Below are 25,125 nucleotides of genomic sequence, written 5' to 3' on the forward strand. Positions count from 1 at the left end.
TCTTTGAGAAAGACGGGGAGAGGAGAAGGGGGGAGGGGCAGAGATAGGACTGTCCCTTTGAGGAGGAAATTCCTCCCTACCTTTACAGCTCTGACTGAACACGCTCCAAATTCCATAAAATGTAAACCTTTGAACACGTCCTTCATGCCACCGGAGGTTCACTGAACTCACTTTTGTCGTAGCTTGCCATTATGAACTTTTTAATTACATCTCCAGCACTTACCAAAAGTAGACCCCGTCAAAACGCACACATTTACATACAGAAAAACAGCAGTATCAGCACAAATTTTATTTTAGACCAACTAACCAGATGGCCAGTTCCTACGTTCCTTCCACCCTCAATTTTTACTATTGGTAAGAGGAGGACCCTGCTTCTGAATGTCTACGGCAGCTGTATTCTATTTGGTCATGCCCCTTAACCCAAACATGTGATTAGCATGTACTTAACTGAACGTTCTAACGCTGATGTAACAATCACCACTGATACTTGGTAAGCAATGGAGTTCTAGATCACACAGAATTAGAATTTTGAGAAAACAAACCCAAAGAAACCTGCTCTTCGGTGGGTTAAGGAGTTTTCAGAATGTGCACCAATCAAACTGTTGAGGCAACAACCGAAGGGATACAGCTTTACCCCCCAGTGTTACGAACACAAAGCTACGGGAGACAGCGCGGCCAACTGTCCGCCCACATGCTAATCACTTCCTGCACTGTAATCCCATCACTTCCTGCACTGTGATCCCACCTCCGCCTGTAATCCTCTCCACTTTCCCCCTTTCTGAATGACGGGGAAACTACACACTGTCCTTTATTTATATAAAAAAACCAAATATGAATATGGAGGCAACGGTCTGGTGGGCCTATAATATAATATACTGCATTAGAAAGGCTGGGCCAGTTGAAAGCTCTGAACTGAAGGGTGAAGATGTGAGAGAGCTGACCAGCTGACGTTGACAGCGCCAGAGAAGGCAGTTTGGAATTCAAACGCAATTCTTTACCAACAATGCACCAGTGACAGAAGCGGCTGTTACTCGATATCCTGTTCCTTATGTAAATGAGCAACACTAACAGCACAATGAATGGAGCCCTGGCACACACAGAGCACGCAATGCAACAGAGCTCTGTAATCAATCTAGCAATCAGGCGTCTATGGTTATCCGATTCTCCTCATTGCGATTTACCAGTGAAATAAAGGCAGTGGCACCCGGTGGGGGGGTGGGGGGTAGGCTTACCTCAGTCAGAGCGTGGAGCTGGCCTTCCTGCACGCACACACCCATGAACCTGCAACAGAGAGAGAGAGCACAGCAGGGTTTCAGTACAGAGCCATGAACACACACACACACCCACACACACATACACGCACACGCACACCACACGACCACACACACACACAGCCTGCATCACAGAGGGAGCACAGCAGGGTTTCAGCACAGAGCCGTGAGCATTCACTGAGCTTTCACTCACCGCCATCTGTACACTGACAGACCTGGAGACAGAGACGCCTGCACACAGACTGGCATTACACGCACAAGCACACACACACACACACACACACACACAAACACGCACGCACGCGCACACACACACACACACAACACAACACGCACGCAGCCACACACACACACCACACCACACACACACACACACACACCGCACACACACACACAAACACGCGCACGCGCACACACACACACACACACACACAAACACACACACACACACAACAAACACACGCACACACACAAACACACACGCACGTGCACACACACACACACGCACACACACACACACACACACTCACAGACACAAACACGCACGCACGCACACACACACAAATGCAAACACACACACACACACACAAACACACACACTCACACATGCAAATACACACACACACAAAGTACTCAAACAAACAAGCACGCACGCACACACACTCAAACAAATAAGCACACAGACTCTACAACCATCACTTCACTGTTACATTCTTATTGCCATAACTCTGCCGAAGAAACAGACTGTTGGGACTACAGTCAGTACAGAGATGCAATTTCAGCTAAACTCCGGGGAACTGCTAGCAAAACCACCCCCCGTTCACCTCTTAACTTGTACTTTTAGGTGCGCCCCCCCCCCACAGCAAGCCAGTCCCTCATTTCCCTGTTCCCTCACAGAACGAGCAAAACAGCTCCCCAAAAGTAACAGGACACCGTGTTATTTTCCGCGGTAATGGGCCTGTACCTGTGTTTACAGGGGAGCTTGGGCCCTGTTGCGTGTCTGTACTGGTACTGAATGCCTTCCTCAGCTTTTCCCCTCTCTACGCGTTATTTACGATCCCTCCCAGCGTTCTGGCCCGCCGCTGCTCCCCGCCGCTGCTCCCCGCCGCCCTGTTTTCATTTAGCGCTATTCCCCCGCCGACTCCTGAGTCCCCGTCGCCTGGGCGTCGCTGGAGCCCGAATCACGCGAGGGCCCCGCGGGACCGCCGGTCGCAGCCGCGCCCGTTAATTGGACACCCCGGCGGGACGTCCCCCCCCGCGAGTGCTTTTCAATTCGCGAAAGCGAATTCCACGAAGTGAAGACGCCGGGAACGCTACAGCCCGAGGTCTCCGCAGGGCCGGTCTCCCAGCAGCACCCCGCTGTCCTGCGGCATGTCCCATGGTGCCCCGGGGCAGAGGGAGCGGGCGAGGGTGGGTTGGCACTGCCAGCAAGCCCAGCGGCTCTCTTTCTCTCGGCGCAAACCTGGCGAACGTTTGCTTATGAACGCCTTCCTGCCGGCAGCCTGGGCAGTTTCACCGACGTGCGGCAGGCTGTAAGCCCAGGCCCCCAGCCTCTGCCGCCTCCGTCAGTAACCGACAGGCCCCGACAGCCTGTCAGTCAGCGACAGACGAGGGAGACCAATCCCCGTGCCCCGCCCCGTCACTGCCTTTTTTGGCGCCGAACGGGAATCCGAAACGAGACGGGGGAAGGGCGGGAGGCGGCAGAGATAAGAGGAGCCGTTGGAACACAGGCGCGTATCTGTGAAGGGCCACGCTTCCGTATTTCAGCAGGGTCCACGGGCTCCGCGCGCTCAGGGCTGCAGGAGCAACACCTCGAGAGCACAGAGCGCTCGCCATCCCCGAGCACTTTCACACCGACAGCTTTATGGGGCCCTTCAATGGCACCTATAACTCAGCTTTACAGCGGCACGCCCGCGCAGAGCAGGGGCTCCTGGGTAGAACACGGCCCCAGCAGAGATTTATGAGAGCGCACCCGTGTATGTGTGTGTGTGTGTGTGTGTGTGTGTGTGTGTGTGTGTGAGAGAGAGAGAGTGTGTGTGTGTGCATATGAGCGTGAGTGTGTTTGTGTGTGTGTGTGTGTGTGTGTGAGAGAGAGTGTGTGTGTGTGCATATGAGCGTGAGTGTGTTTGTGTGTGTGTGTGTGTGTGTGAAGAGTGTGTGTGTGTGTGTGCATGAGTCGTGGTGTGTGATGTGTGTGTGTGTATGAGGTGGTGTGTTGTGTGGTGTGTGAGATGTGTGTGCGTGTGTGCATGCAAGTCTGTGTGTGTGAGTGTGTGTGTGTGCATATGAGCGTGTATGTGTGTGTGCGTGTGAGAGTGTGCGTGCATGTGTGCAAGTGTGCGTGCATGCAAGTGTGTGTGTGTGCATGCACGTTTGCATGTAAGCATGCGCATTTAAAGGTGCAGTGGACGGCTTTCTTCATTTTGGCAGGCTGCAGGAAGTCAGAGAGAACATTTCCTTTAATTGCCGGATGCGCGACAAGCCACCGCAGAGACGCGCTAAACCGCAGCCTTCCCTTATTAGGCAGAGCACCGCGGCGCTCGCTAGGTGATCGCGGACGGGCAAGATCTGACAGGAGCGTAACTGAGAAAGGCATCTTCCGGAGGAAAAACAAGACAGCGTGATTCCCCCTCAGCCCGAATTCCTCGCTTCATTTTGCTGTGCACGTGCAGAGTCGGGCGACGGGCGACTCCGAAGTTTTTTAATAACCCGAACAGGCCAGTCTGTTAGCCGCGTGGCTAAACGGGGCAGCTTGTGCGTTCAGAATTATGAGCCCAGTGCAGTGCCGTACCGCGCGATTTTACTGCTTTTCCAACAAAGACCCCTCAGAGTGGGCTGGTCAGCAACAGGGCCCCACACCTCTCCCGCACAGATCTCACCGTAACAACGATGCGATTGTTTTTTTTTCACACACAGAGAAAGACACACACACACACACACACACACACACACCCACGCTCGTACACACCCGCTTTCACCCAGCGAAAGACGACATCTCACTCAGAAAGGCGGCAGGGCTGCAAAGGGCTGGCTCTGCAGGGGAGTCGAGCTTTGACCGTCCGGAGAAAAACACCGTGCCACTGACCGCAGACTACGGTCAGCCTCGGTCGCCCCACCACACCTGTAAGCGGCTGTGTAAATACCTAATGGGGTTTTTTTATCGATTACCATAAATCAACCGTAAGGAAAAGCAAGCGAATTAAAAAAAATCCAATTAAAAGCAAAAAGGAAAAACAAATGAACAGGTTTGCGGTGGAGGAGGTCGAATACGTGCCAGGAATGCTTCTGATCACCTCGGTACATACCGTTTCTTGTTTTGGATCTGCGCCATGCGTAAGGTTTGCAAATTAGCACATGAACTTCAGCCAGACCTTCCAGATCAGTCACAATGCAAAGCGATCAAAGGGGGCGGATCATTAAGGCAAATTCTAAGGTGTGTGCAACTCCACACCTAGATTTTGAAGGGAATGGTAATTACTTTGGTAACATAAACTTTCAATTTTCTGGAAAGTATGAGCTTCACAGTGAACAGTGACAAACACAGAGAGACCATTCCGCTTCAAAGGCCACGTTTAGACAGCCATGATCATCTGACACAATTCCTTCTGACTTCAACTGGTTATGAAACGAAACTTTATCAAGAAAAATCTTTTTTTTTTCTTTCTAAATTTGAATTGGCCCCGGATATGTGACCGTATAAATTTAGCCAAACAGTGGCGTCCATTCAAATTCTGGGCAGGTCCCCCTTTCCTGACAGGAGTGAAGTATCCGGCAGAAGATCAATGGGCCTTTGAACAGAGTCATATCTGTCAGAGCCGCAGCTCTGTAAAAGAGAAGACCAAAAAAGAGGATCAACCGTAGCGGGCCGGGGGCGCGGCGAGTGAGAGAGGCTCCTTCAGATCTCGGCAGGGGGGGAAACCGTAACCTGCGTTTTTTTGACGGGATTAGCCGGTTGCCGCGGGAACAGGGCTTTGTTCTTCTCCCGCCTGAAGGTCGCGACCCCCCGCTCCGACTGGGATTGCGCGCGAGGGGGACCGCGTCGCACGCAGCACGCTGACCGGGATTAAACCCCGACGGAAGTGACCGGAGGTGACCGCTCCACGGCGGCGTGAGCTTTGGAACTGAAGCACGGGGGGGGGTGTGTGTGTGTGTGTGCGTGTGTTTGACGAGAGTGTGGCGTCCAATCGTGGCCTTCGCCTTCAGTCCTCCTCTTTCAACTTCAGGAGAGATGCCAGACCTCTGTGACCCCAAAATAAACGTAACCGCAGAGTTGATCTTAAGTAAACCTAACTAACATATTTTAATTAGGGGTCGACCGATATGGATTTCCCAGGGCCAATACCAATGTTTACTGTAGTTTATTAAGTAGTGAAGGTGACTGATAACTGATTTTTGGGGCTGATACTGCTGTAAATATGAAAGTTTTACTGTCAAAATACAGTACCCCAAGTAACACAAACAGTAACACAAGTAACGCAAACCCCAAGTAAAAAGTCATAAATTTGTCAATAACATTCGTAAATGAACATAAAGAAGACGTTTTCCGTATCAGACATCAACGGAGAGAAGGGGAGAAGGCCTCACAAAAGGCTGAGCATAAACCCCTTCATTTACAAAAATAAATATGTATTAACCTCAAGCCTATAGCGCAGAAATAATCGAGCACATAAGCAAATATAGGAACACAACCCAGGCTTCGATGCACACTGAGAAGTGCGATAAGCACCTGTACGTAGCTTGCCTCAAAGCCTATCTTGAGCTCCAGTGCTTGCTTACGCACGTCATTATTTTTGCAAAGTAGATTATTTTTGATCCGACACCATCAGAAGCAGCCTGCTAATTCGAGAAAAATGACATTACCGAGCGAGTGTTGTAACTTTAGTGTGCTCTTTTTGGCAACTGCCAAGAGAGTTACACAACTTTAGCATGCTCTCCGTACCTCGAAAAAACAGCCTATTCGCTCGGCGAAGGAAAGCGCTTCTCGCAGTGTCTGTGACCTTCCCGCATCTCTCCCATAATCACGGAGAAAAGTGTTGATTGGCTATTTACTTGCCACTGTCCATGTTTCAGCCTATCCCATAATGGTGTGCACGGGACCTGAGCCAGACTACAAAACTGTACCTTTCAGACAGTGGGGGCTGCGTCAGAGGAGCACACGCACTACATAAAATGTGCCTATTGTTTTATCGGCCAAAATGCCAATTCCGATAAAGGGAAAAAGCTCATATATAGGAGCCAGTCAATGGCCAGACTGATAATCGGTCAACCACTAATTTGAATGGAACTGGCGCGTTTGAAATGGGAGTCAGATACCTTTCCTGTGCCTCTCTGGAGAAGGACGAGGACTCTCTGAATGAGTCCCGGAGCGCTTGGTGACCTTCACCTGGAAATGCAGGTGACCCAGCGAGGTCACGCAACAGCACCACACAGGCAAGAGGACAACCCCTCCTGTTCTCTCCCGAAATACCTTACAACCGCAGGAGCCAAAAGCTACCAATGGAAGAATCCACTACGTAGCCCCAAACACAAAGTACACGTTTGCGTACAGACTTTTCTTTTCTTTTAACAAGCGGCGTTCAGCGAGGCTGCTGTTCCATAGAGTAGTCAGCAGCTGCTCCACAGAGTAGCCAGCAGCAGCTCCATAGAGTAGCCAGCAGCTGCTCCATAGAGTAGCCAGCAGCTGCTCCACAGAGTAGCCAGTAGCTGCTCCATAGAGTAGCCAGTAGCTGCTCCATAGAGTAGCCAGTAGCTGCTCCATAGAGTAGCCAGTAGCTGCTCCATAGAGTAGCCAGCAGCTGCTCCACAGAGTAGCCAGCAGCTGCTCCATAGAGCAGCCAGCAGCACCAGTCGCTCGGTGAGCCTCTTGGAAGTCAAAGGGCAAGCGAGCAGCGTGTCCCAGCCCTGAGACGCTGTGTTGGAGACGGCCATTGTTAGCGGGCCTCTGATCTGGTTTCTGTGCGCGGGAGGACAAAGAGCGCTCGGCCGCTTCCATTACAACATCAGATTCTGTTTCTGTGCATGTCCCAGGTGTATGAGAAGACTACTGCTGGCTGTTTGTAAATTTTATACGCTACCCTGTTCATGTGATTTGCATAAGAAAACAGCCGTGAACAAATATAGAGAAGAAAGAAATGAAAGCCGAAATGTTCTTGGAAACACAGTTTACAATCAAATGTGATCGTACGCATGTTTCCTGAATGAGGCCCAGTGCATCTATCAGTTCAGTATCAGCATCGGTATCTCACGTCACATGGCGATGGTGTAGGATTAATCATCTTCCTGTGGTGGTGCAACTTTCCTCCAGATAATGTCGCAGCAGAACCCGACGCCATTACACCCACAGCCGCAAAAATCCCTGCGAGTTTCCACTTGCTGTGACCGCACAGAATGTAGCGTTTGCCTAATATGTAGCAATTTCATAACTCTGCACAGCGCCAGAGAAAACCCGTGACAATGCACACGTTCACTATGTAAACACAGTCACAGAAATGGGGTTTGACAGGTTTTTTTTTGTGCGTAATCGGGGAAAAAAGGACGAATAGAGGAGCTCATCACCATCGGCGGGACCGAGAATCGGTCAGCCCCTACAGAAGTGCTCCCGTTCGTGTGCTCTGACCCAGCAATGACCCAGCACCCAGCAGGGCTCCAAAGCAAACCTGAAAAGCCAGAACTCTGCATGTTTTCCAGTGCGTTCACCACAGCTGGATACTCCAGAACTCTGCAAGTTTCCAGTGTGTTTACCACACAGCAGGAGAATCCTGCAGCTCCTCTTACGCTTTCATTACAACGTGGAACTCCCCATTACGTCCAGTCACACACCCTCACTTAACCTTCACACAACGTCTGACCCGCGTTACAGCTCTTACACAGCTTTACCAGACACACAGAACCGCTGTTACACGAATCACAGCTCTCACACGACTTTCACATACACAGAGAACCACAGTGTCGTATAATGGGTAGGGAGCTGGGCTTGGAACCTTAAGGCTGCGGGTTTGATTCCCATTTAGGACACTGCCGCTGCATCCTTGAGGAGGGCACTTTCTCCAATACATATCCTGCTGTATATATGGAAGCTATGTAAAAATGCAGGTTGTGCAAGTCGCTCGGCTAAATGCCGATAATGCAGTGTAATGTAAGGGCATGGAAAACTACCAGCATTACAGCAGCGTGAGTTGTGGGTTTAAACGAGGTCATTAAGTGGATAACAGGCCATGGTAGGAACGCTCATATATATTGTGTGAATGGAAGTGGGGCGGGGCTTACCAGAGGATGTTGGGGGTGTGTGAATGATAAGTGGGGCGGAGCTGACGTGAGGATGTTGGGGTATGTTGATTGGGAGTGGGGCGGGGCTTACCAGAGGATGTTGGGTATGTTGATTGAGAGTGGGGCGGGGCTGACGTGAGGATGTTGGTGGGTGTTGAATGGAAGAGGGGCGGTGCTCACCTGAGGATGTTGGGGTGCGAGAGCCGGTTCATCAGCTGCACCTCCTTCAGCATGTTGGCCCTGTTGCTGCTCAGCTTGTTCATCTTCAGCGCCATCACCTGGCCGGAGGCCCGATGTCGCACCTGCAGCGCAGAACGAGACGCACGGGTCAGGCTTGCATTTCCAAACCTTCCCACCCCCCCCCCCCAACCGCAAAAACCCCAGCCCAGGACACACCCCGCCCCAGGGGGTGCCCCTTCATTACAGCCCGTTCTGTCTGCAGAGAAAATGAGCACATCCACAGAAGTGAACACAGCAATATGCCACATAGGCATTTCAAATGCTGACTAACCCTGTTACTATGCAGTCAAAGTCAAGGACACCAAGGGAAGCAGCTCTTGAAGAAATTAAACAAGCTGTGAAAGCAAAATGAAGCAAAGCACTTATCTTCGTAACTTTGTGTTAAAGGGAAGGGCTGCTAGACCTCAGGAACAGGTTTGAGTCATGGAGGACAGCAGGTCACCTGCTGTTCTGTTTTCAGATCCCTACCCCCCCTCCCCCCCCCGCGCCCCATCCTCATCCCCCCAGCGCAGCGCTCTCTCACGCACGCGAGCATGCCTTCGCACACCTCCGCCTGCCCCATCAAAGGGGCCCATGAGCAGGCCTTTCATTAGTCTGAGGGCTAATGCTGGACGGGCTTATGTCATCAGGTAAGACGGCCGGCTGACTCATGGAAAGGAAGCGGACTTTCCCTCCGCTCTGAACGCCTGTGCCCGCCAGCTCCTCCTGAGCTAATTAGAGGGCTTCACTATCACTGATACGCTGCTCCTGTAATGGGGCCTGTCCCTGTGTAGTCTACAGCAGCACTGGGTAATCACACACGTCTACGCACGCAAATACACATACGCTCACCCACAGCCCAGCACACTCACTACTGCGCACAGCTATAAAGAGCCAGCCACACACACACACTCACTCGCTCGCGCGCACACACACACACACACACACACACACACACACACACACACACACACACACACACACACACACACACACACACACGCACACACACACACACACAGGGCTGCTCAGTAGCCTAGCCTGTCAGTCACAGTCTTATTTTGTCACGGTTGTCACTCCCCAAACGTTCCGCTGCAGCGTTCCGCTGCCTGACTGCAGAGGGAAGGCACGACCGCAGGAAGTTCAGCGCCGAGACCGACGAGCGCTTATATCACTTCCTGCAGCTGCGCCGCGGCGATACTGAACGCTTCGGCGGCTACGGCGCAGAGAACAGAGGGGTTACTGCAGACGCGGCACGTTCGCACGGCGCGGCGTTTCCCCTCCGAAAGCGCAGCGGAGCGGTGCAAAGCAACCCCAGCCGCTGTGCACGAGCGCCGCGTGAGAACAGAAAGCCCCGCTGCGTTTGAGGAAGGAGTTTAGGGAAGAAGAGGAGGACGGAGGGAAGGCTATTTTCAGCCCCGAAAACGGAACCAGCCGAGGGTAAACAGCACCGCGAAATGCCTGAAAATGAGCAGGGAGATCGAGGCTTCGCCGGCGCTCGGGGTGGGGGCTGCAGGGAAGGTCCCTGGCCCGTGCCACCTGTAGGTCTGGCAGCCGGTTTCGCGCGGACGTGGTGCCCACTGTTCCCCCGGCCCCCCCCAGAACACCCTGCCTCGTACTGCCAAGCTGCTCCCCACTTCGCACCGAAACACATTAACTCCGTCTGCACAACCCAGAGCATTAGCATCAATCGCTAAATAAACCCGAAATGTAATTCACCTGAATAAGCAGCCTGCATAGGGGGAGGAGCTTACGGCACGTAAGTAAGCGTGCTAATCCCATTACCTATCAGACGCACTGGGACTGCTCGTGGGCCACCGCAGATGGCCCGCTTCTGCGCCATCGCCGAGGCAGCGAATCACGCAGCGCACCGGCAAGCGGGGGAATAAATCGCGTTCGTAAAACGGGACGCGCGTCGTAGCGTCACAGCGGTACGCCTGTCCCACGCCGTACAGGCTGGCGGGGGTTTGGAAAGAGCACCAGAATGCTCAGACCGGCTCTACGACACGGTTAAATCTCCACCGGACCTCAGTACCTTACGCAAGCGTCCCCCTGAACTCCACCGAAGCCAAAATGAGGCTTCCCCCCCCCCCCCCTCGGTGGCGGCTGAACGGAGCGGCCCGCTGCGGTTACGTCAGGGTAGGCCCAGCTGATGGCCAGCTGCCCAAACCCCCCCTAACCCCCGCCTTCCCCCAAACCCCTATGCTTCCGCTTGGCTGCATTAACCCCGTACGCGCCGAGCGCGGTAGGGCCAGGCTACGAGCTGAGCGCCTCCCCAGACCACAGCGGGACACAGGAGCGCGGCCTGGCGCCAACAGGCTTAAACTTCAGTCCTCCTCCACCCCCTACCACCCTCCTAACGCCACTCAAAACCTCTCCATTCGTGCAAGGATTCTGACTTACAGAACACCAGGGCTGCCCAATCTTATCCGAAACGGGTCGGTGTAGATACAGGTTTTATGTTCTAGCCCAGCGCTAAGACACCTGACTCTACTTATCAAGGTCGTGATTGAAGACCACGATTAGTTCATTATTTGAATGAGGTGTTGCAGTCCTACTGCTACACACCCCTGCTGTACGCACACACGCCACTTCTGCCCCTTTCGTATGGAACTGCGGGGGCTTCTGCTGCTGAAACAGGAAAGAGACCCTCGCTGGAAACTACTTAAGAGGCCCAGCAATGCACACTGTCTACACTACGGATGTATCCGACTTGCCTCAACCCTCAGACCTACCGTTTTCCTAACCCTAACCTTAGCTGAACCCTAGTTTGAGCCCTAAACCCTAACTGAAGCCATTGGTACCATTGAAAACATCAAAAAAACCATTTAAAATTGATGGAAAACAAGGTAAATATAATGAATACTATAAAACAAATGAAAAATAATATGTTTGAGGTCATTTAAAAAAAAAAAATTTTTTACCTAAAAATATGCATTTATTACACATTTTGTATGGTCATAGGTACACATGCTAGTATAGAAATTTTTTGGTTCATTCAAAATCATTAACAAACCCATGTCCTAACCTTTCTTCAAGCTGCTAAACACAACCGTAAACTTGCCTCAACCCTCAGACTTACCGTTTTCCTAACCCTAACCCTAACCCTAACCCTAGCTGAACCCTAGTTTGAGCCCTAAACCCTAATTGAAGCCATTGGTACCATTGAAAACATCAAAAAACCCATTTAAAATGGATGGAAAACAAGGTAAATATCATGAATACTATAATACAAATGCAAAATAATATGTTTGAGGTCATTTAAAAAACAAAAAATGTTTAACCTAAAAATGTGCATTTATTACACATTTTGTATGGTCATAGGTACACATGCTAGTATAGAATTTTTTTGGTTCATTCAAAATCATTAACAAACCCATGTCCTAACCTTTCTTCAAGCTGCTAAACACAACCGTAAACTTGCCTCAACCCTCAGACTTACCGTTTTCCTAACCCTAGCTGAACCCTAGTTTGAGCCCTAAACCCTAATTGAAGCCATTGGTACCATTGAAAACATCAAAAAACCCATTTAAAATGGATGGAAAACAAGGTAAATATCATGAATACTATAATACAAATGACAAAAAAATATGTTGAGGTCATTTAAAAAACAAAAATGTTCTCCTAAAAACGTGCATTTATTACACATTTTGTATGGTCATAGGTACACATGCTAGTATAGAATTTTTTTGGTTCATTCAAAATCATTAACAAACCCATGTCCTAACCTTTCTTCAAGCTGCTAAACACAACCGTAAACTTGCCTCAACCCTCAGACTTACCGTTTTCCTAACCCTAACCCTAACCCTAACCCTAGCTGAACCCTAGTCTGAGCCCTAAACCCTAATTGAAGCCATTGGTACCATTGAAAACATCAAAAAACCCATTTAAAATTGATGGAAAACAAGGTAAATATCATGAATACTATAATACAAATGCAAAATAATATGTTTGAGGTCATTTAAAAAACAAAAATGTTCTCCCTAAAAAAACATGCATTTATTACACATTTTGTATGGTCATAGGTACACATGCTAGTATAGAATTTTTTTGGTTGATTCAAAATCATTAACAAACCCATGTCCCAACCTTTCTTCAAGCTGCTAAACACAACCGTAAACTTGCCTCAACCCTCAGACTTACCGTTTTCCTAACCCTAACCCTAGCTGAACCCTAGTTTGAGCCCTAAACCCTAATTGAAGCCATTGGTACCATTGAAAACATCAAAAACCCCATTTAAAATGGATGGAACACAAGGAAAATATCATGAATACTATAATACAAATGCAAAATAATATGTTTGAGGTCATTTAAAAAACAAAAATGTTCTCCCTAAAAAAACATGCATTTATTACACATTTTGTATGGTCATAGGTACACATGCTAGTATAGAAATTTTTTGGTTCATTCAAAATCATTAACAAACCCATGTCCTAACCTTTCTTCAAGCTGCTAAACACAACCGTAAACTTGCCTCAACCCTCAGACTTACCGTTTTCCTAACCCTAACCCTAACCCTAACCCTAGCTGAACCCTAGTTTGAGCCCTAAACCCTAATTGAAGCCATTGGTACCATTGAAAACATCAGAAAACCCATTTAAAATGGATGGAAAACAAGGTAAATATCATGAATGCTATAATACAAATGCAAAATAATATGTATGAGGTCATTTAAAAAACAAAAATGTTCTCCCTAAAAAAACATGCATTTATTACACATTTTGTATGGTCATAGGTACACATGCTAGTATAGAATTTTTTTGGTTCATTCAAAATCATTAACAAACCCATGTCCTAACCTTTCTTCAAGCTGCTAAACACAACCGTAAACTTGCCTCAACCGTCAGACTTACCGTTTTACCTAACCCTAACCTAACCCTAGCTGAACCCTAGTTTGAGCCCTAAACCCTAATTGAAGCCATTGGTACCATTGAAAACATCAAAAAACCCATTTAAAATGGATGGAAAACAAGGTAAATATCATGAATACTATAATACAAATGCAAAATAATATGTTTGGGGTCATTTAAAAAACAAAAAATGTTCTACCTAAAAATGTGCATTTATTACACATTTTGTATGGTCATAGGTACACATGCTAGTATAGAATTTTTTTGGTTGATTCAAAATCATTAACAAACCCATGTCCTAACCTTTCTTCAAGCTGCTAAACACAACCGTAAACTTGCCTCAACCCTCAGACTTACCGTTTTCCTAACCCTAACCCTAGCTGAACCCTAGTTTGAGCCCTAAACCCTAATTGAAGCCATTGGTACCATTGAAAACATCAAAAACCCCATTTAAAATGGATGGAACACAAGGAAAATATCATGAATACTATAATACAAATGCAAAATAATATGTTTGGGGTCATTTAAAAAACTAAAATGTTCTACCTAAAAATGTGCATTTATTACACATTCTGTATGGTCATAGGTACACATGCTATTATAGAAATTTTTTGGTTCTTTCAAAATCATTAACAAACCCATGTCCTAACCTTTCTTCAAGCTGCTAAACACAACCGTAAACTTGCCTCAACCCTCAGACTTACCATTCTCCTAACCCTAACCCTAGCTGAACCCTTTCCCTAGCGAACTGTGAACACATCAAGAAACGCGAACGCAGCATCATTGGAATTTAAGATTATTCCCTCCAACTGAAGGACATTTTTCTATATATCTTTACTGTAAACAGTTCCTATTTCCAATGCAAAACAGAATCTTTCCATTTATATATTTTTTCAGTTTTCAGATTGTTCAATGTCCCCCCCAGTTAAAGGGAGGGGGGGGTTTAACTTGACTTCCGATGTAAACCACGCTCACTTCCCGTCTTCTCTCCGAATACAGATACAGATACAATTTTGTTGGTTGAACAGATACAGATACAGATACAGATAATGACATCTCTGCCCACCCCTAGTCTACACTCAGCTTGTCATTCAGTAACCAGCTGGCAGGTTCTCCCTCTCTCCTGGTGTCAGTGAATGATCAGACATGCCTCCCCGATCCATTTGGATCCTCCACAATGCGCCTTAGAACAATGGCACTCTGGGCTCCCTTTGTAACATCCGCCATCAAGAGGCTCTGCCCGGCTACCCAGAAACACTTTGTAGCGGGGGCCACGGTTTTTAATGGAGCTGTTTACAAACTCCCTCGTTGGTCTGCGGCGGCGATGAACGCTTTTAAGAACCGCAGCAGAACCGACGCCGCCCCTTTGATGCGGGGGCTCCTAATAACTGCCATGGAATCCCGACTGCTTCAGTGACTCCCATTTCATACTCAGCACCAGGAGCACGGGAGGCCCAGATCTCCAGTAGCCCGAGCCTTAAAAAGAGCCGCCATTTGTGCGATTTTCTTCCGTAAATCTGTGCCGCGTGAATGCGCTGGAGGAGTTCACCGGACGTCCCGGGGGTACAGAATCAGGCCGCGCTCGGCATCGCGCCGCTGGAAAACGGACGCCGTCGAGAAGCTCGGTCGAAGGCTCAGCGTTTCGACTCGCGTGACGGGAACGTGCCCCGCTCCCTCCGGGCCCCTCTGACCCCCCCCGCCCCTAAAGTGGGTCAGCCCGTGTCAGCTCGCTTCCTGCGACCGCGCACCCCGCCGGGGGCGTTGTGGGGGGGGGGGGGGGGGTAACTCGCAAAAAACTGCACCGACCGCTTTAATCCGGTCCCTTTAGCTCCTGGTGACGGGTTAGCAGGAGATAAGAACCGCTCCGGCATTCCTGAACATGCTCCCACACGCCTCAGAGCTGCTCGCTAAAACCACGGGCGCTGAAATCTTACAAACGAGGGGGTGCAGCGGAACGGAGGACGCAGCGCGCGTTTCCCACACCAGCAAAGACTCCCCCGTTCACCCATTCATTCACTCGTCCTGCGTCACATGCGTGCGTTACCAATTTCCTGTCCACCGTGCTATTAATAGGCACGTTGAGTCACTGGTAAACAAGACCAACCAGCGGGTGTTTCTGATCACGGTTCGCCATGCTCAGCCCCGCTATGACGTAATGGCCACAACCAGCAGAGCGGCAGCGCATGTTCCTCGGTACTTTCAGAAGCCAAACTGTTAGTTCATTAAAGCTTCAGCAATGACTCGGTGAGAAGGCCTACTCCACAGCTTATGAAGTGTGTATTTTTTTCAGCTTTAACCCTTTGAAGAGTACGTTTTTTGGAATGTTTTTTTTTTCTAAATTCTAAGTCAGTGTTCTAGAAATCCATTGCGTTCTAACCACATATTTGTGATCTCACACATTGAAGGGCTAGGTACCAGCTAAACGGGACAGAGAGAAAGTCTTCTCGCTCCATATAGAGGGCTGACCTCTTTTTGGAAGCCATGGAAACTCAAAACGCTTCAGAAACGTTTGAACGTGTGCCATACGTCAGATTCTTGTTAAGGCTGTGAGGGTGGGGTCTGGGGAGGGGGGGCTGGCTTTCTCATCAGTACAGTTAAAAACCACCGCCCAGGCCTGAGGCATCTATGGTGTCTCTAGCTGTTAGATGCTCTGCGGTCTACAGAAAAGCAAGTAGCTTTTCTACACATGTGCTCTCGATTCAAAACTTTCCATCCCCTCCGACATGGGCGACTCTCCAACATCACGCGTGGAAAAAAGAAAAGTGCAAACGACTCCGGTGGGTTTCCTTCACCCTGTCATGTGCGTCCCACTTCTAAACACGATCCGACCCTTCTGAGACCGCCTGGGAACTCCTTCTAGAAACTTCTCCCCGCTCTTTCATATCAAATTGGCTGAAACCAGTGCGGGTGAAGAGTGCAGTCCAGATGCTAACACGGCAGGCCGTTTCTGAGAGGTCTGAGGTTTCTCCTTCGCTCTGAAATTAATGCCTGAGCGAGCCCCAAGCAGAGCAGGAATGTCGACAATCCGACCGCGGGGCTGTGGCCAAAGAATTCCCAACGCCCAGAGGGCAAAGTCCCAGAGAGCCCTCACAACACCGCAGAATTACCGCTCGAGAGTCAAGAGTCAACTGGCTTCACGAGTGAAAAACAGAACAGATGCCCTCACTTAAAGGCTGACCTCACCTGGAACAATTATTCATTTACTCAATTATTAGCCTATAATTTTACCCACTTTAAAGCAGGGGTCCCAAACCCTGATCCTGAGGAGCAACTGAAATTGCTGGTTTTGGTTTCACCTTAGGAAACCAATTCAGACCCACAAAAACCAGGTGAGGCTGGTTAACTGTTAACTGTGCAATCAAATGCTTTAGTTGAGAAGTAAATGGTAAATGGACCGCATTTATGTAGCGCTTTTATCCAAAGCGCCTTACAATTGATGCCTCTCATTCACCCATTCACACACACACTCACACACCGATGGTGAAAGGCTGCCATGCAAGGCACCAATCAGCTCGTTGGGAGCACTTAGGGGGTCAGGTGTATTGCTCAGGGACACTTCGACACGCCCAGGGCGGGGGATCGAACCGGCAACCCTCCGACTGCCAGACAAACGCTCTTACCCCCTGAGCTATATCGCCCCCTATGTCACGTGTTCACATGTCAAGCAACCAGCCAATCCCAGCAGGCCCTGTCACCCTCCAGGACCAGGGCTGCCTGCCGCTGCGTTAAAGCGCTGGCCTCTGAGGCGGCGGGACGCGCGCGGGCGGGCGAGGACGCACCTTGTAGACCTCGGAGAAGAACCCGGAGCCGATCCACTCGCAGATGAAGTCGTCGAGGCGCGTGAGGCGGGAGAAGGCGCTGATGAGGGCGCGGTAGGAGGAGGAGCAGACCCGGCCCGGCTGGGAGGGGGCGCCGTCGCCCGCCCCCCCGCCGTTCGGGTCCTCCTGCCGCATGGGGAACCCGGCGATGGAGTTGCGCTTGTTCCGGTCCATCGCGGTCGCTACGGTTGGCCTTTACTTCTTCACGGTCGAGTCTACTGGGAAGTCGTCCGCGAGCCTCTCATATCTTGGGTTTGTGGTTGAGAGTCTTTGACAGACCTGGGGGTGGGTTTAAAAAAAAAAAAAGAAAAGATGATGAGAAATTAATTTTAGAACTGCGGTACAGTTGTGCAGTACAGTCTTGCTTATTATGGAATCAGGAAGTTGACGTGCAGGCTTGATACCCGTGTGAAACTTCACCATCGTCGCTGTTGTTTTGGTGGATGGAAGACCTGAAACCTAACATCCCAACCCCCACCCCACCACCCCCGGCCCCAAAATCTTCAACAAGCTCACACACGGCAGGTCACTCCCACTCTGCGCTCTCACAATGAACAACACACACTGCTCCTTTGTACCCCAGCTGCCTGTCAGTCGTCAGGTTCAAACCATGAGCCCTATCTGGAATGGGTTTGCGCAATAAAATAAAAAAAAGAGCGTAAGGTATGCGGGGTTTTCATAAAGGGACCACAGTCCTCACCCATCCAGAGCCGGAGCCAGGGGGACAAAGGCCCCGTGCTGCATCCTGCAGCCGAAAAGCTAACCCGGCCTGATCGCTCTACCCTCTCTTTAACCTGCGTTGCGTAAGAACTCGGCGGACTTTCCAGAGTTCTCCCGCTGAGATCCAGGTCCCAGTGCGCTGTTTGGGTTCCCCGAAGTTTGCCTGCTCTCTCATCCGGGCCCTGCCCCCGGTACAGAACGCACAGTGAGCCGGGAACCGCCAACTCCGTCAGCCCGGGACAGTTTGAGGCGGCCAACGGGCTTTTTATAGAACAGAGCCTCATTCACAGGGCCCGTCGTGACATCCTTCCTCTCCTGTGTCTGCCTGTACGGAGACGCAGTTCGGTCGGGAGGACGCGCAGGACCGCGACGGCACAATCGCGCTGTGTCTCTCCGTATTTACCCAAACCCGCCGTTCCCTTCCTCCCGCGGCCGCCGCCCCCCCGCGGTGACAAAGCGCCGCTGACAGGGAGCCGGTGCCGTCCCGTACATCCGTCCGTCACGGCCGGCGGGGGAAGTCACGCCCCCCCCCCACATCCCGCGTGCCCAGTCCGTCTCCGCTCTGTTTACGTAGCCGCGCTGCTCTCGGTGCGAGGCCGAGCCGTCGCGCGCGCACTAACGCCGCGCGTGTGCTAATACAGAGCCCTCGTGTCTCGCCCTGGCAAGTTTCACAGAAACGTGTCGATAATTACATTACAGGCATTTAGCAGACGCTCTTATCCAGAGCGACTTACACAACTTTTTACATAGCATTTTACATTGTATCCATTTATACAGCTGGATATATACTGAAGCAATGCAGGTTAAGTACCTTGCTCAAGGGTACAACGGCAGTGTCCTTACCCGGGATTCGAACCTACAACCTTTCGGTTACAAGCGCAGTTCCTTACCCACTGTGCCACACTCCGTCCTAAAAATGTCCGATAATGTCCTGAAAGCGAACGGACGGTTATGACCCCTTTCTTTTGGCTTTCAGTCTGCTGTCATGATGTAAAAAAAGAGGATATGGAGAGAGAAAAAAATAGTTCTAGCTTTGCGATGCAAATTTCCACACGCTTAACACGTTTCACAGCATGTTTACACAGCGAAATGTCCAGCGCTAATTCAACTCGATAGTTTACATGAGTCCACTCTGGTCACAGTGTGGAACCCATTTAGCGCTGAACATTTCACTGTGCACACTAGGCACATCTGAACGGCAACAGACACAGTTAATGGGCCCAACTCCGTATTTTGAATGGAGGCGAAACGTGAACGCAGCTAGCAGAACGCTGAACCACACAGAGAGGAACGATGCAAAAGACGCGGGCCGCAGTTCTCCACGCGAGCAGCACAATGGCCCGGCCCACTCCACCGCTGGTTCCGCGCGGCCGTCTGAATCCTTAAAAGGATTTTTCCTCCTCCGCTTGACCGCTGGTGCAATTTTGCAATTGTGCTCCGATATTCTCATCCTGCCAAGAATGCGAGAGCCACTATTCCCCAAGCAGGGCTTTTTCAGGGAAGAACAACGAATCCAGCGCCGGGGGCGGGTCTTATCTGCAGCCATGTCTCCCCCCAGCGAGGAGGAGCACAGCCACATCTCATTTATCAGCACACACTCATCCCCACTCAACACCAAACACTCACAACCTACTATTACCACACACTCAACCCCACTCAACACCCAAACACTGACAACCGACTACTACCACACACTCATCCCCACTCAACAGCCAAACACTGACAACCGACTATTACCACACACTCATCCCCACTCAACACCCAAACACCGACAACCGACTATTACCACACACTCAATCCCATTCAACATCCAAACACTGACAACCGGCTATTACCACACACTCATCCCCACTCAACACCCAAACACTGACAACCGACTATCACCACACACTCATCCCCACTCAACAGCCAAACACCGACAACCGACTATTACCACACACTCATCCCCACTCAACACCCAACACTCACAACCTACTATTACCACACACTCAACCCCACTCAACAGCCAAACACTGACAACTGACTATTACCACACACTCATCCCCACTCAACACCCAAACACCGACAACCGACTATCACCACACACTCATCCCCACTCAACACCCAAACACCGACAACCGACTATTACCACACACTTAACCCCATTCAACAGCCAAACACTGACAAATGACTATTACCACACACTCATCCCCACTCAACACCAAACACTGACAACCGACTATTACCACACACTCAACCCCATTCAACAGCCAAACACTGACAACCGACTATTACCGCACACTCATCCCCACTCAACAGCCAAACACTGACAACCGACTATTACCACACACTCAACCCCATTCAACACCCAAACACTGACAACCGACTACTACCGCACACTCATCCCCACTCAACAGCCAAACACTGACAACCGACTATTACCACACACTCATCCCCACTCAACACCCAAACACTGACAACCGACTATTACCACACACTCATCCCCATTCAACACCCAACCACCGACAACCGACTATTACCACACACTCAACCCCACTCAACACCCAAACACCGACAACCGACTATCACCACACACTCATCCCCACTCAACAGCCAAACACTGACAACCAACTATTACCACACACTCATCCCCATTCAACACCCAAACACTGACAACTGACTATTACCACACACTCATCCCCATTACACACCCAAACACTGACAACCGACTATTATCACACACGCATCCCCATTCAACACCCAAACACTGACAACCGACCATTACCACACACTCAACACCATTCAACACCCAAACACTGACAACCGACTATTACCACACACTCATCCCCACTCAACACCCAAACACTGACAACCGACTACTACCACACACTCATCCCCTCTCAACACCCAAACACTGACAACCGACTATTACCACACACTCAACCCCACTCAACACCCAAACACTGACAACCGACCATTACCACACACTCATCCCCAACGACAACCAACGTCATGTCACTGCCCTCTTCAAATCTCAATCTCGGCGCCAGTTTTAACAGTTATTCTACCTGCAGCGTATACGATTGCACACATCCGTCTGAATGCAGACTCTTCCACCCAAAAGCAGGGCCTGTGGTGCGTTACTGTTGTCTATCCCTCGATAACCCAGACAACAAGCCACTCTCTCTTTAAAATGACTAATAACGTGCTCATGGACACATTTTAATTCATTTTGAATGTATTTCTGAGGTTTCTTCGTGTAGAACAGGTGAGGTCCAGTGTGCGCTACAGAATGGGCAACACTCATTTCCTTTAATTCAATTCGGTGGTGAAAATCAGGGGCGGGGTGCAACTGTGGCAGCGTGGAATGAAGCTGCTCATTTCAATCGTGCAAGTTAAAATTCCGCTTTATGTGGGTTAATGGGTGTGTAGGAAGCACAGACATAAACACTGTTTCAATGTACATGGGAACAGACAAAGCAAACACGCTGCGATGAATAGTGGAGTTGTTAGGAGATGGGAATGCTCGGCTGAAGGTTCTTAACAAGGGGAAATGGAGGGCTAGGAGGGCGGGGTCGGGGGGCTGAAGGCTGTTTTAGGGTGGCCCGGGGCAACACCACCTGGCTCCATTCCATAAACCTTCACAGCTGCTGCTGGACTGGCCACACACTTTTACACGACTGCACAACACACACGGAAGTACACCCCCCCCCCCCACCCCCCCACCCCCACAGGCCATGTATGGAGAACTGAACCCAAGACTGACTGAGTCAATAACTCAAGTAAACAGCTGAAGCTTTTGGCTTAATTTTGCTAAGCAAAGACAGTGTGGTTTAGGGAAGAGATAGCCTCCCCCCCGCTATACACTAACATCTGCAGGGGCAGAAAAGAGTTTCACAATGCAAGGCATTTTCGGATATGACAAAAAACAAAGGGCAGGGAGATCATACACCAGGTGCACTGCTCTTCACTTCTGTTAAAGGAGAACACAGGACAAAATAAAACTTCCTGAATCATACAAACCACAAAATGATTATGTTGATCCATGTGAACTTTTCAGCTGCAGCAAAAGTAAATGACTAATGGTGTACTGAACAATAATAATAATAATGATAATAATAATAAATGCAGAAGAGTGCGTACAAGCACAGATGTGCAATGTTTACTTATTATTGCTTATTTAGGGAAGAATGTCATTCACTTTTTGAGCCATGTCACAGAAGCCAAAAAGCAGGCTTACACTGATAGGTATTTAAGACTGAACATTTCCAGTGCTCTAATCACAACAGATTTTCTACCTCGGGGCATTCTTGCAACCTGGGGATTCCCGCAGAACTGCATATCCCTCAACCATAAAGAATTCCCAGCATGCAAAGCACCAGCATCGCTATTTGCCACAGAACTGTGCGGTATTTACAAAGAAAGGCTGCGCCCGACATTCTTCAGCAACTCATTGCCCCTGCACAGAATGCATTTATTCAGGGGCAATGCGGATTTGTGCAGGGTGACTGACAGACCCCTCTAAGCGTTTCCCTACATCCACCACGCACGTTTCACTGAGGTCACAGAGCAATATGTTATTGCCCTACGCTGAGAGGTTAATGACTTCCTTCTATACAACACGTTCTATATAACAAAGCAAATGACATTGTCTCTCAGAAGTTCAGAAGCACATATTCATCTTGATGACAGAAAACTGGCGTGGTTAAGAAATGTTCTCCGGTAAGAAGCACATAAATCAAGGACGGCCATAGTTGTGTCCTTCCTGAGAGGGGAGCAGCATTGCAGAATGCAAACGTTAAACCAAATGTACTTCTGACAACCAAAAAACAAAAAATAAAACTTTAACGCAAGTAAAAGTGGCCAAAATGCTCTGGCACCTACAAACCTCCACCGCGTGTGTCCACTGCTTTTCTTACTGTCTCGAGACAAAAGGCCCGGCTGAAATCTATGACCTAGGCTAAATTTCTCTCTACAGGCGGCACGTAGCTACTTGTAGAGTACCGCTTTCATAATAAAATCATGCTGCTGGTTTTAAGCAGTGAATATCGAAAAAAAACGACATGCCTGAGATTCTGGATACGGGGAGTAAATGACCAGTGAGAAGGCTGGCATTTCTGTGCAAGGCACTCGCTGTCACACGGCAGAAACTATTTGCATGCAACACAAACAAACCACAAAGAAAACTACTGCCGTTCTTGAAAGCCAACTATTACCAGGATAAGAACAGAAAGTTGCACGGCATCCAAATATACCAAGCCAAGAGCATCCCACAATCCACTACTACTACTACGCACTATAATGATAATAGCGTGTAGGAAAGACAATCAACATCTACGGTCATTTGGCACATTTAGTCCCTTAGGATTGTGGGAAAGGGGAGTCTCAAGCCACAGCAGGCAACTGTGAAACTAGATGGAATTCATACTTGCCGGCAGTCTTGATGGTGGATAATCTGGAAGCAGACCTGTCTCATTATAGTAGCACTTGCTCTGGATCAGGGGGTCACACTAAATCCCCTGAGGACAATGTGTATATGCTGGATTTTTTCTTTTTTTTTTTGCATGAGCTTGGGGACTTAAGCACTTCATTAGTCCAATCATTTTCTCAGCCTGACATATTTGCACATGATAAGTCACTGCAGAAGGTCCCATTTGTGTCTGTACTGAAGAAACGTTTCGCTAAAATATATTTTTGTAAGGGTAGGCTATGCATAAATGTATATGGCCAATGAACTAATATGAAAACCTACAAAAATCGAATTAAACAAATTCACGCCTTATCATAAATAGGCCCAAAATAGATTGGCTGCCCTGCTTAATGCACCACTTTCCAAAGGAACAGAGAGATAAAGCCTTTTTCCTAAACCTAAAGGACTCAAGGAGTTAAATTCATGAAACATCAAATAAGACAGTCTTTATTTTACAACACTGTAGTATAAGCTATTGTCTATTCAAAGGCATGACAATAAAGAGCGTTGCATCTTCCTGTGAAATTTGACACCTTAAACATAGCAGGCACGCACATAATTGGTTCTGGCGATCGCATAACTGGGACTTCCTTTTTTTTTATTTTAGGTTCGAGTTTTCTTCTTTCTCTTTTTTTTAAACCCACACATAACGTAGGCTCGTGGGCGTGTGTGGCTGTGCGCTGAAAGATGGGAAGCAGATGAGTCTGGATCTGTCTGGAACAGCAGAGCCGGGACTACTAGTAAGAATGTTTAATCTCACGTTCCCTCCCACAGGGACTGAGGCAAGGTTGCTTAATGCTTCCATCTGTTGCGCACTGGCAAGCTACGGATCAACTGAAAACGGTTTCTGCACTTCCCGTGAACAACGCACTTACGGAAAACCGCGTGTAACTTATGAAAATGAATTCAGCTTTGAGGTTCAAGAAAAGCATTTGAACTGACATTTCCATCTATTTGTTCTTCATCTGGGTCTAATAAACCAAGGCTGTGAATATGTAGTAGCCTATACTGTGCATTTGACTACCTAGGCATGGTGATTCAATGACAGTTAGAAAGGAAATCTGTAAGCGCTGAGGTCTTGCATCACAGCGAGTTCCTACATTCAGAAATTTCCCTCATGCAAAAAAGTGAGAAGAAAAACCACCCAATTATAGGAATCACTTGTGTGGCATTTACTCGCACTCTTGTTAAGACACGTGGCTAGACTGCACCTTTCGGTTTAGGTTGACAATACGAAGTACAGTATTAATCATGTTTACGGTTTTAACACAGACTGAGGCACCACAAGCGCACCCCCGCCCAAACCAAAAACACAAACCCACTGAGCAAGCAACAGAGAGTGTCACCCAATACTGTTGACCTTAATCTGAGTGGCACATTGTCAGTGAACGTTAACGTACAGGGGCATCAACCCCATTCACTCAGCAAAAGGCAGAATATGGACAATTAATTATTAGCTATACTAACTAAAACTCCAACAAGGTCCTACTCACAAAGTCCTACGTTCGCTGCTTGAGACATTATGGAAATTA

The 25,125-nt window shown here is 49.1% G+C and overlaps 1 protein-coding gene across 1 annotated transcript in view; it reads right to left on the minus strand.

Moving 5' to 3' along the window:
• Positions 1-25,125, minus strand: part of tesk2 (testis associated actin remodelling kinase 2) — a 43,562-nt gene that overhangs the window by 16,706 nt on the left and 1,731 nt on the right. The window contains exons 2-4 of the mRNA XM_064341712.1: positions 17,386-17,703; positions 8,718-8,839; positions 1,233-1,281 (exon numbers count right to left, since the gene is read on the minus strand). Coding sequence (XP_064197782.1) covers positions 1,233-1,281; positions 8,718-8,839; positions 17,386-17,598 — 384 coding nt within the window. The 5' untranslated portion in view covers positions 17,599-17,703. The remainder of the gene's footprint in view (positions 1-1,232; positions 1,282-8,717; positions 8,840-17,385; positions 17,704-25,125) is intronic.

This window comes from Anguilla rostrata, chromosome 6 (genome assembly GCF_018555375.3).
Source record: "Anguilla rostrata isolate EN2019 chromosome 6, ASM1855537v3, whole genome shotgun sequence".
In the NCBI taxonomy this organism is placed as follows: domain Eukaryota; kingdom Metazoa; phylum Chordata; class Actinopteri; order Anguilliformes; family Anguillidae; genus Anguilla; species Anguilla rostrata.